Genomic DNA, 13,120 nt, shown 5'->3' on the forward strand with positions numbered 1-13,120 from the left:
CCAAACCTAGGCCTGAACCCAACCCGATTCCAGAACCCAATCCAACACCAGAACTCAGGCCTACACCTGAACCGAGGCCAACTCCTGAAGCCAGTCCTATTCCAGATCCAATTCCAGAGAGGCCAATTCCTGACCCATATCCTAGTCCTAGCCCAGATCCATAGCCATATCCACCTCCATAGCCGTAGCCTCCACCGTATCCATAACTTCCACCGTACAGGCCTGATCCCAATCCTATTCCGCCACCAAAAACTCCTCTTTTTTCTGGTTTCTTCTTTTGTTCTACTTCTGCCAAAGAACAGGCAATTAACCCGCAAAAGAAGAGTACACCCTGTAATGATTATGATGTTTTAATAATTTTGTAGTAATCAGAACATTTGTAATATTTTTATATGTTTTCATTATTTATTGTACAATGATTTATTTACCAAGCATTTATTTTTATGTCATCACAACTTAATTATTATTCTCATTTGCGCATTCTATTGTGGGTATGGACTTTGTCAGGCAAACACTTTCAGACTAGAAACAATTGTTTTAATGATATAGATATTAGATTGAAAATACAATTTCCGGGTCCTGTGCTCTTCTTAACATGGGTGGACTGAGTATTCCGGTTTAAGTGGTGAAGTTATGATTATAGTTTTTTATGTTAGTTATATATGTTTTTTGTTTTTTTTTGGAATAGGAAACATTAAGAGTTTTGTTTTTCTAGTGTTATTAAAATGTGTATCTAATATTATTAGAAAACCCTATATTAACAAAAATGTATTTATTTATAAGTTGTAGTTTTAATTAATTATTCTAGCTCATCTATGCTGTTTCTTGTTACATTTTTAAAGAAACAAATTAGTTTATGATTCTTTAAACTTTAAAATTTATATCATATGAATTTTCTATGATAGTGAGGAATTTTACTTACTAACGGATTCATGCTGTTCCTGGATGAAGTTGTTCCAACGTCTGATTCTGGAGGAGGCAATTTGGCTGTATATATATCTGGGCCGGGCTCCTGACATTTAACACGGCCTGTAGGCCTCCCCCTCTTGCTGACCATCCTCCCCTTACATAAAGCTAACAGGTAATAATTATATAAAAGTCTTCCCTTGTGTGAATCTTAGCGAGAATTTGAATGCGGATAGTATTGAATGAAGTGAAGCGAGAAGAAAATTGCAGCTAAGAGAACAAGACACCATTTCTTGAGTAGAGATGCATAAATACAAAATTGATGTATACACGGCAAATCACATCGGCTATAAAAACCAGTATTTAGATGCAAAGATAAACAATATCAAGATAAACAGGTACAACGAGATAAATAATGAAAGAAGAGAAATACATATTGTTAATTAATTAGTTGTGTTTAATTTTAAAAATACATACCGTTAAAATATATTGTCAATAATTAATATTTAGTTACATTCATTTTTATTGGAAGGGCAGAAATCAGTATTTCTCTGTAGATTAGAGTCGTCTGGAGGATTTCATATATTGTTTAAAATTTGACCTTGATTTTGGTCTGTAGTAGATCTATGGCGATATCTAATTGTGAAATTGTAAAATCAATAATGAATGGTAAAGACACTCGCAAATCGACCAAAGAGGTCGATTCAGGTTGACCAAGATTCAATAAAAATTTCTTTTTGCAGACATCCTGCTCAAATTAGAAGTTCCACAGAATTTTCTCTTTATTACATTTCTTCATTCAATTGTGAGCCGTGTTCAATTTATCCGCTTTTTAGAGTGTCGAAACTGAAAATGTACTCCGTTTCTTCGATCAAGCACACTGTTTTGCATAGTTTATTTGCTAGGGAAGTTTATTTGAAGAATTTGCACTTCCTTACACAAGCTTTTATTACTTCTCTATGCTTAGACCAAATACAAAGGTGGTGGAACCATCGGAAAAATAGAATTTCCCTGATTCTGAAGATAGTAATAAAGTATAATTTTTATATATTTAAAGGAAATAAATAGTTTCTGTAATAGATTTAAACAATTATAAATATTTTGTCTTCTATAGCATTTCCAAAGCAATTAAAACCTTATCCATATCAACTGCAACTTTTTTCGTTACAGTTTAAACTTTTCCTATTACAAAATGTTAACTTTTCCGTTTCAAATGTAATTCTTTCCAAATCAATTGTAACTTCGTAACTTTTACAATGCCAAAGAAACGTTTTCATTTCGATTGTAACCCAACCGGACATGATAATTTTATTATTAAAAAAAAAAATTAAATTTGTACCAGTACAACACTTAAAGGGCCAGAGGTTAAGTACTTTGTAACGTACTTAAGTATTGTTACAAGACCAACGGTTGTGCAAAGAGGTAATTTGGGCAGAATCGCGCTCAACCGCCAGATGTTTACCCAATTATGTGTAACCACACTATGAGGCAAGGTGAACTCTGGAGGGCTCCCCAACCCACAGGGCTGACTTAACGGCTACAGGTTTGTTTTTTTTAAATATTTATCTATTGCTATTTACAACTGTGCATTATAATACATTTAGTAAATCTGATCTAAGTTAAACTGGAGTGTTACAGGCGTGTAGAGAAACTACCCATTGGTGACATTAAAATGACATTTTACATTAGCTGGTCTCGTGGCTATCTTCTTTTCAGGCGCCTCGAAGGATTGCCAGGAATGGAAGAGGATGCAAAATTAGAAACTAGGGGGTTTGAGTGGTTAGAGAGTTTATAATGGAAGGAGTGATATCTGGTTCGGGCTAGATCGGTTACATAGGGAACATTAAGGTCTTCATGTATGATTTTATTTGTGACAAAGTAAGGAGCATTGAGGATTTTGGATTGTAAGGATTGAATACGAGAGGAATTCGAAGGTTACGTGGAGCCCCAAAGCTCAACTCCATATGTCCAGATTGGTCTTATTACAGTCATGTAGATCAGTCTTTTGTAATGTGTTGGAAGTTTAGACCGTTTGTCTAGTAAGTGCTGTAATAGTCGAAATCGACGTGCAGTTTCCTGTCTTTTCAGTTTTGTGTGAGGATTTCAGGTTAATCGTTTGTCCAAATGTAGTCCAAGGTAGCGGATCTGTTCGACAGGGGTAAGAGTAACATTATTTAATGAAACTGTAGGGCAGTCGGTAGGTTTACGACGAAGGGTAAAGGTGATTTGATGGGATTTGTTGGAATTTATCTTAATCCTCCAATTACGACACCAATCTTCGAGGGCTGTGATATGGGATTGGAGATTTTGGGATACAATTAATGGGTTATTATTAACAGCGAGCACACTACGTGGTGAAGATAGTGTTAGGATTGGTTGGAATGTCACCTGTATAGACGGTGTAGAGGGTGGGACCAAGGATACTACCTTGAGGAACACCAGCGGACTGAGAATAGTGGGATGAATAGGAACCATTGTTTACTTGGAAAAATCTATCAATGAGAAAGGAACGAATAATGAGAAAGTATGTAGGAGGTAGGAATTTACGGAGTTTGTAAAGCAGTCCCGGGTGCCAGACTCGATCAAAAGCCAACGGCTACTGGTAATGCATAAAAATTACCTGACCTAACACAGAGGGATTTGAACCCGGATCCTTGAAGTCAGTAGTCCATCGCCCTACCAATGAGCTACCAACTCGTTTGATAATTTCATAAAAAGTGTATTGAATGTCTTTTATTAATTAAAAATAATCATGTTCAATTTGATAATTACATTTAAGATTACTACAGCATATTCATATTCAAGCCCTAATTTCAACAAGATATAAAATTAATGAAAAATACAATTATAGATATATTTTTCTTCTTTTTTTTTTCTCTTTGGGGGAGCGATGTAGATTTAAACAGTGTAATAATCGTTCATTGAATTTTCGCAGCCACTAATATCTATATTTTATTCATGATCCGATTAGTATATAATTTTGTAAAAAATGTTAAGTTTATGTATCTTTTTTTTATGTTTTAAAGGATTCTCCTCCGATTCCGTTTTTGAATCAAATGTTTTACGGCGCGTGGGCATTTGGAATTATTGTGATTTTTTTCGACGTAAGAATCGTATATTGGACGTTTGGGCGTCCTGATTCGGTTTGCTAAAGCAGATTTTTGATTGGGCATATTACTATTAAAGTTTTTTTTCGATATGGTTTATATTAATCGCTTCTGGACAGTAGTGGTGTTGACCTTCCCGCTCTATCCACCTCGTCCGTTGTCGTGTATATGGTAATCTTGGGTTGAATCTCTTCCAAACTTCTTCAGTCGGCCTTATGTTATAGGTACTTTTTCTGAGGTGGTGTGCTGGGTATCTTCATAGAGATAAAGTATGGGCCTAGGACCGGACGGTCCATATACGGCATCTGTTATTCCGTAACCGTGTGCACATCTCTGGTCATTGGACAGTGGAGAGAGGACAAGAACTTACCTGTGGCTAGTATGGAACATAGAAGAATTTGGAAATTTATTAAATAAGAGTGAATATGTGACCGGTTTTTACACCTTGCTAGCTAATGTTCCACATAATATATTTTTCTATATTGACCATTCCCATTTGAGTTCCTATTTAATTTCATTATCATATAACTATACCAATCTTTGAAATTTTTACCATTAGCAATCTGAGTATTTCAATTTTCTCTCGATCTCTGTTATATTATATCTTGAAATGTAAGTATTCTTTTTCAAAAATACCAATCCACTGATCTGCATTTGAATTTTTAACACACCTCTCTGCAATGTTCTGTAAATTATGCTCTGTATGTTGTACTAACTTTTCAAAATGACTTAATATGTCAAATATGATAGTTTGTTTCATTTTCAGGAAGGTAATGTATAATCAATTTTGCTGTTCTTTCTTGCCACCTTATCCATAATCTGTTTTGTACCAGCCACCTCCGAATTAAGTTCGGTTTCTATAGCGGGTGCGCTTTCTTTATTCCTCTACTTTACTTATTTTATGTTCATGTCCTGTGCTACGTTTATGTACACTCCAAAAGTTAAGTGTCAACTTAATTCTATGTAAGATTCAATTATTCTCTTTTTACCTAATTATCCTGACACTTTACTCAATTGTTTACTCTTGTATGAACCAAATTATATTCTAAATATAATTTATTACATTTTCTTTATTATTTCCTTTTCTTTGACTATTTTTATTACATTTCATTTACTTATCTTTCATTCAACTCTTACACCCCAAATCACATATTAAATATTACAAAAATTAATTTCTAATCCTCCGTGTGTGTGTGTGTGTGTCCGTACTAATTATTTAACTGAGGGAGAAGAGCCCATATGCATTTATGATATTTGCTTGTGAACTCGATTTCTACTTCGACAACTGCAAGATAAAATCTAGGTTATTTAGATAATAATTTGCCCTTAATGTGAAAAGTAAAAAACATGTTCTGTAATGTGAGAAGTAAAAAAAAAAATGTCCTTTAATGTGAAAAGTCAATGATTTAGTATAGCCATTATTCTCAATTAACGTTTACCTACAACGAATGAATGCGATGAATTAAGGAACACTTTTAAGGAACTACTTTTTTTTTTTTTTGTAAAATACAAGGTTATATCAACATCAACAAACTAGGATGAACTCAGCTGAAGGCTGAGGTACTTCATATCTTAAGCCTAGTAACTGTTCTAATGTGAGCGCGGTAGCCACGGGGTAAAGCGTGTGGCTACTAACTCCAAGGACCAGAGTTCGAATTCGGCTGGGCAGAAAATTGTTTTCTGTTACTCTGTAGCCGTGAGTCAATTCCTGTGGGTTCTGGAACCCTCCTGGGGTCCACCCAGCATCTTAAATTGGGGAACTTAACTTGGGTAAAAATCTGGCGGTCGAGCGAGAGAACAAACAAATCACCTCCTTGCACAACCGTTAGTCTAGTAAAAGTTCTTCTTTACCAAGTATTGAACCCCTGACCCTTCATGGCTTGTAGTGGTATAGATTTTAATTTTTTACAACATTATATATGATATTAAATTTCACAAAAACTGTTTTCATCCTAAAATGTAATACAGAACACACTCTTTCCAAACTTACTAGAACTATTCTTCCAGAAGTCAGCTTTGACCAATCAAATTTTGTGTGGGTAAGGGGTGGGGAACAAAGAGAATTTGTCTAATTGGGTTTCTTAAAATTAGATAGAAGCGGAGACTATAAGAAAGCTCAATAATATCGTAGATTCAGCGGTAGAATAGTGGAAGTGACCAATGAGATCTAAGCAAGTAGGGGAATAAAGGTACTTTGAAGGAGGTGTGGTCTGGAGATGTTGGGTTTGTGATAAATGTGTTGTTGTGTGAAATATGTCAGAGTCAGGTTGAATAATATTTGTTGTCCAGCCTGAAGCCATTACTTTCATTTGTGATAAAGTGGAACCATATGATTTGGTCAAGTGGACAAAAGGAAAGGTCACTTCCTTTGGTCCCTAAGTGGTCAGTTAGGTCATCCTTAACCCGGAAAAGGTGTACCCTTAAGCATTTTGCTCATGTTGGGAAATAAACGTCTTTCAAAGTTCATCTTTTTTTTAAATATTTTTGTCAACAATCCTGTAACCCTTAGATCTTGTTATTTCCACTTGTTCATGTTGTTTCCCCCCTTTACCTCCCCGCCTATACTCAATTCAGTTTTCCTTTGTCCTCGTAACGGTATAATTGAGCGTTTCTCTCACTAGTAGACCTCTAACGCGACATCTTTTTTCTTTTTTTTTTCACTTAAGTGTTTTGCTTACCTGTATACCTCATGTGTTTCTTTTTTTAATCATGAGACGAAAAAAAAAGATCTCAGTTCTTTTTTAAAAAATTTAGATTCTTCAGCTCTCGGTGAAATAAATAAATGTAATTTTTAAGTTGCTATTGACATTTTATTTAGGATTAATAAGTTTTTAAAGTTCTAAACCCGATTTTCTCTTTTTTGCAACTGTTGGCCAATGATTTTTATTTCATTGGTCGGTATTGGAGGAATCGATTCTCAGTACTGCAGCTTATTTAGCCACATCTTCTCAACCGAGCCTTGATGACAACCTTACCTCTCGATTTGAGACTTTCCATAACAAAAAAACTCGTGGATTACAAACAATTAGCCGGAACAAATAGAAGAAAATTATAATAAGAAATTTTTCTATGTTTGCCCAAGAAATAATAAAAGAGAAACCAAAAAGACGTGTGTAGATTATTCTAAACCAATTTGGAATAAGCATTGCACTTATAAACGCATGTCAAGCGCAGCAGAGTACTCTGACTAAACATTTATTCTTTTACTCACTCACTCGACTGTTGGGCGCTACAGTCCTTGTAGAACCTGGGCCTCTGCCACCATTCTTCCCCATGCCTCGCGGTCTCCAGCGAGACTCCTCCAATTTTCAATTACCATCCCTCTCAAATCATCCAGCCACCGACGCCTGGGTCTGCCCCTATTCCTTTTTCCTCCTGGTGCACCATTTAGCATCCTTTTAGGTAGCCTACAGGGCTTTGCTTCTGATTCTCCACCTGTGCTCCTCTTTAACGCCTCCGAAGATCTTTCTCAGGACTCTTCTCTCCCAAACCAGTAGAGTTCTATTTTCCTTGGATAGACTCCATGTCTCTCTGCCATACATTACCACTGGCCTAATTCTTGTCTGTACAACAAAAGCTTTGCTTTCCTGGAAAGATTTTTGTATCGGAGAGCATTTGCAGGGGCAAAAACATCCGGTTCCTGCTACCATTCTTTTACAGCACAATAATTTTATAAAGTAATAGAAATCTTTATTTATCTTTTAAATATGATTTTTTTAAAATAATTTATTTATTGATATTTACAACTATTTACATATATACACATCAAGTAAATTTGCTGTAAGTGATATTATGACATGATAAAAACATGTGAAGAATCTACCCATTGATAGAACTCCAAAAGCATTTCTAAAGGAGAAGATCTCGAGGACATCAAATATGTTTTTAAAATAAAATTTAATTATTTGATTGTTTTATATTAACTTTTATTTGTAAACAAGATTTTGTTTTAGTATTAAAAATTTTTATATAATAAATTTATTTTTCGACTTCAACAAGGTGTTTTTATTTATTATCCACAATGAAAATATTTTAAAAAATTGCATTGAAAGTAACCTCAAAAATTTTAGTTATCATCACATCCAATTATATAAAGAAATAGCAGAAATCGTCTACCATCAGATAAATGCTCACCAGGAATTAATGCTCATTTCTTAGAGAACAAAAAACTAGTACACTCCTGCCGAGATAATAGCCCTATGTCCACAGGAACAACAATATAGTTTATAATAAAAATTGCGAAGACTATTTATAATATTAGTTGTTAAATACTAATAATAACAACTTAACTTGCAATAGCAAAAACGAATAATACCAATTGTCATATTATTGGTTTCTGCTTTCTCAAGTCGTTTTTGAAGAATAGTTCTGGAGAGACAGTGCCAACAATTCAGAAGATAATTTATCACAATTAGTATTAACAATAACTGTTTTCAAGATTCATATTATCTCTGGAAAGAGGATAGTACTTAACAATAATTTCAATTATTTAATGATTCCATTTGGCCGAAGTAAATTAATATAGAAATTATTTATAAGCCGATTGACCTTATTAAATTTATTGATTAGAATAAATTAGACTTACCTTTAAAAAAAAATTCTTAATTTTCTTAGAATTAATTCCGTACTGTTAGATATAATTAATGTTTATAAATGCGTGACTAGGTGCTTGGGGGGCAAGAAAAAGGTTTAAAGGATTTTCAAAAAAAGGTTTACAAAAGTAAAAAAAAAAATGTATTAACAACTAGGTACAAAAAGTGACATACATAATCAACAATAACACTCTAAAAATAATTATTTTTTAAATAGGCTTCAATTTGCAGAACATGTTGATTGACTAAAACTGCACTCTATCTGAAAAATAAAACAGTTTAGATCATTTGTTTGTAAAGCTATATAGGCATTAAAGAACAGTTCCATGAGATATTAAATTTAAAAATTGATCATCACAATTACCTTGTAAAAGGCCATTTAGTGTCCAAGAGCAGCGTGAGCGGCGGCTTTGTGGGCCAGTAAAGAACTACCCAGCCCAGAGCTGATGCCACCAGCGTACAGTCCAGAGCTGAGGCCGCTGCCATAGAGTCCACTGTTGTACAGGCCACCGCCGTACAGGCTGGAGCCTCCAGAGACGATTCCAGAGCCTACTCCATAGCCTGCGCCAAGTCCATAACCGGAGCCCAAACCATAGCCGGAACCAAGGCCGAGTCCAGAACCAAGACCGATTCCGGAACCAAGGCCGATACCAGAACCAAGACCGACTCCGGAACCAAGGCCGATACCAGAACCAAGACCGATGCCGGAACCAACAGCTATTGTCATATAAAAAGTAAGTAAAGTAGAGAATTCCTTAAAAGTTATGTAATGTAATTCATATGGGCTATCTCTTACCGATTGGAGCAGCACCAACTGAGACGGGTACAGGCTGAGGTACTGGGACAGGAACATTAGTGACCACAGGTACTGGAACTGGAGATGGCACTGGAACTGGTACAGGTCTAGATACTGGAACTGATACTGGATGTGGAACTGGAACAGGCACTGGCCTTTCGACTGGTACTGGATAAGGCCTTTCTACAGGTACTGGAATAGGGCGGCTGACTGGAACGGGCACTGGCCTATCGACTGGAACTGGGACTGGGCGAGAAACTGGAACAGGAACTGGCCGATCAACAGGAACACTAACAGGATGAGGTACTGGAACTGCCTCAACTCTATTTTGAACAGTAGTGGGGGTAGAAATAATGCCTCCACCATAACCAAGTCCAGATCCCAAACCTAGGCCTGAACCCAACCCGATTCCAGAACCCAATCCAACACCAGAACTCAGGCCAACACCTGAACCGAGGCCAACTCCTGAAGCCAGTTCTATTCCTGAGCCAATTCCAGAGAGGCCAATTCCTGATCCATATCCAAGTCCCAGCCCAGATCCATAGCCATAACCACCTCCATAGCCATAGCCTCCTCCGTATCCATAACTTCCACCATTGAGGCCAGATCCGAATCCTATTCCGCCACCAAAAACTCCTCTTTTTTCTGGTTTCTTTTTGTGTTCTACTTCTGCCAAAGAACAGGCAAGTAAGCCACAAATGAAGAGAGCACCCTGTAATGATTATGATACTTTTATAATTTTGTAGTACTCACAACATGTGTAATTATTTAAGGAAGGATGTTCATTTTACACTTATCGATATATTTGTATATGTGTAAATTCATTATTGCACTATGTTTAATTTACCGGTATTTCTGAAAAACTTCATATCAATGAAAGAATCTGTATATGTTACAATTTGATGCAGATGATACAGAACATGCTTTTGACCAAGTGTCCTCTCTCCTCATTCTGCTGATGTTCATCAGGGTAGAATCCTTGGTCCTTTCCTTTACACAGTATATATAGCTGGCATCCCAACCCATCCTAACACTGTTCTCACCAAATATGGAGATGATATATGTATTTGTGCTGTAAGTCAATAATGACTCATTCATTGTATCCTAGAATCTCACATCCTACACCACCCTTGAAGAATGGCGTAAAATTGGAAAAATTAAAATAAATTCCTATAAATCCCATAAAATTACCTTATTAGACAAACAGTCTAAACTTCCTTTTAATTACAAAGGACTCATCTACATGACTAAGACCTGTTCGGATCTAAGCAATTGACCTTTGGTGCTCCACTTAACCGTCGAATTTTTCTCGTATCCAATTCTTAAAATCCAAAATCCTTCGTAAAATCCATAGTGCCCCTTGCTTTATCAAAAATAAAATCATCTATAAAGTCCTTGATGTTCCATATGTATTCTATCTAGCAGGAAACTGATATCAATCCTTCCATTCTGAACTCCATAACAAAAAAACTGACTATTCCCTTTTTCTTCTATTCCTGACAATCCTTTGAGGCTTTTTTAAAGATTCCTTCTGAAGTAAGAATGTAATTGGAGCGCTACCAATAGTTAATTTTTCTCCACTGTTCTGTCCGCATTATGTGATTTTAACACTAATATCAAATTTAAGAGATTTTTGTTTATTTAATAGTTTAGTATTTTATCAATAAATAAATTTTTAAAAATATGTTACAGTAAAGTTTTTAATATTCTCTTTACAATTTGCATATGAAGTTTAATATTCTCTCGGTTCTTTAAATTCCAGTGTACATCGAGGGTTAAAAATTTATTTACTATATATTTTGTTATTGCATACTGTTCGTACCTGACAACGTGGGCTGCTTAAAATTTTTATAAATGTGTCAACAGAGAAAATATTCCAATATTAATGAATCTAGAGAATGTGATAACTAATTTTCGTATTAAAATAATAAACATTATTTTGTTGTTCATACTGTGTTAATTATTCTAAAAATTGAGTCCTCAACTAATTTAAATTAACTGTTTTACTACATTTTATTTACTTAGAATCCATTAAAACTTAATTCTTGGTCTGATTTACGAATTCCATTATGGCTATGAATCCTGTCAGGCAAAGATATTATTTTATCCATCTCGGAGAAAACAGATATCAAATAATTTAAAAAATAATCTGAGCAAACTAACTATAACTTGAAGATTTTTTTTCAGTTATGCTACCAAATATACTTAATGAAGAATCCTAATCATTAGTTGTAATGTAATTTATGTTAATTAATTTTAAAATAATGGTGTGATTTTTATATCATTATTTCCAATATGGAAAGACAAAATTCAAAAGAGCTTTGAATTTTAACTTACCTTACTACCTTCGAACTTTCTTCTCACTCTTATAAATGATTCTTAACAACTCTGTTCTATCAACTGATGCAATCATTATTTAACTATATGAAGTTGGAATCTAATACTACTTGGTAAATTATATTCAATTATATAATAGTACAAATATATTATAATAGGGAATTGGCATTCTAACAGATAAATAAGATCAGCTCACTTGCTTAGCCTTTTTTAGGAACTCGTTAAAGATAATTTAGATCAATTTGTAAACTAAAAAAAATTGTGTCGGCGTTTCCTGCACTGTGACCATTCTTAATATTATTGATATTTTCAATTAACCTAATTGCAAGAATTCACAATAAAGGGAATAGAATTTTTTATTATTTTTTTTCTTTTAGCTCGATCCACGTCGAGAAACTAACACTACTTATTAGGAATATTGTGTCTTCTCTCTTTGGAAAGTAATTTACACTTAGTTAAATAGAAATTAATTATTTTTCAAAGAATAATTGACCTTTTAAGTACGTGAAAAACATACATTTATTCCCAGAAATTGAATTATACTCTATCATAAAATTAAAATCAATCTATAAGGATATGCTTTGGCAATTCAGACGCAAAATTCCCTTCATTAAAAAAACAATAGATATAATTAAACTGTTATTTATTCTATAGCTTTTTTAAAAGTATTATTATATTGATCAATAATAGTAAAATTCACAAGAAATACCTCAGTTATTCATTCACGATACATTTTTAAGAATAAGAATGGAAGGTTTTATATACCTGTATACATAAACTGTATACATAATTACGAAAAAAATCTTACAAATATATCGTTCTTCTGTATTGTATTAGCATATTACAAGTACAAGGTTCTGTTATTTTTAAGGAACATATCTACTTTTTGACTAATAAATTACAATTCTTGTATTTTAATATATGTTATTGTAAAAATAGTAACTTTTTTTGTTTGAAAAGAAAATAAATTCAGTAGATTTTTAATTAAATGGCTGAAGTGGAAAAAATGTAGTCAGAGTTGGGACAATTCTTTTAATGATATAGATATATTGAAAATACAGCAGGGTCTCGTATTCTTAAGAGATATGAATAGGTGTTCCGGTCTTAGTGTTCATACGAGCTATAAATGTAATATTTTATTTATTTTTTTAATTTAAAAAAATTACCGTTTTAAAAATTTATTTTTCTAATTTTTGCTCATTATAACTGATTTTTAATATTCTAGTTTAATTGAGCTGTCCCATGGGGTTGGTTATTTATTCTTCAATGGGACGAATGAAATTTAGATTCTTTGAACTGAGTATAATTTTCAAATTTCATATCAGGTAGTTTCTTCTACGATATTTGAGGTTTACTTACCAATGTGTTCATGCTGTTCCTTG

At 34.0% G+C, this 13,120-nt stretch overlaps 1 protein-coding gene across 2 annotated transcripts; it reads right to left on the reverse strand.

The window, feature by feature from the left end:
* Nucleotides 1–8,737: 8,737 nt before the first annotated feature.
* Nucleotides 8,738–13,120, reverse strand: LOC106691028 (uncharacterized). 2 transcript variants are annotated; one of them, XM_014436672.2, is made up of 4 exons: nt 13,098–13,120; nt 9,402–10,113; nt 8,970–9,322; nt 8,738–8,863 (listed from the first exon to the last, which is right to left on the reverse strand). In XM_014436672.2, the coding sequence occupies exons 1-3, from the start codon at nt 13,107–13,109 to the stop codon at nt 8,985–8,987; spliced, it is 1,062 nt and encodes a 353-aa protein (XP_014292158.1). In that variant the 5' UTR covers nt 13,110–13,120; the 3' UTR covers nt 8,738–8,863; nt 8,970–8,984. The 2 variants fall into 2 exon arrangements, with proteins under 2 accessions (XP_014292158.1, XP_014292157.1); XM_014436671.3 differs by having other exon boundaries at nt 8,738–8,867.

Source organism: Halyomorpha halys, unplaced genomic scaffold, assembly GCF_000696795.3.
Source record: "Halyomorpha halys isolate HHAL.00 unplaced genomic scaffold, Hhal_1.1 Scaffold2039.1, whole genome shotgun sequence".
NCBI classification, from domain to species: domain Eukaryota; kingdom Metazoa; phylum Arthropoda; class Insecta; order Hemiptera; family Pentatomidae; genus Halyomorpha; species Halyomorpha halys.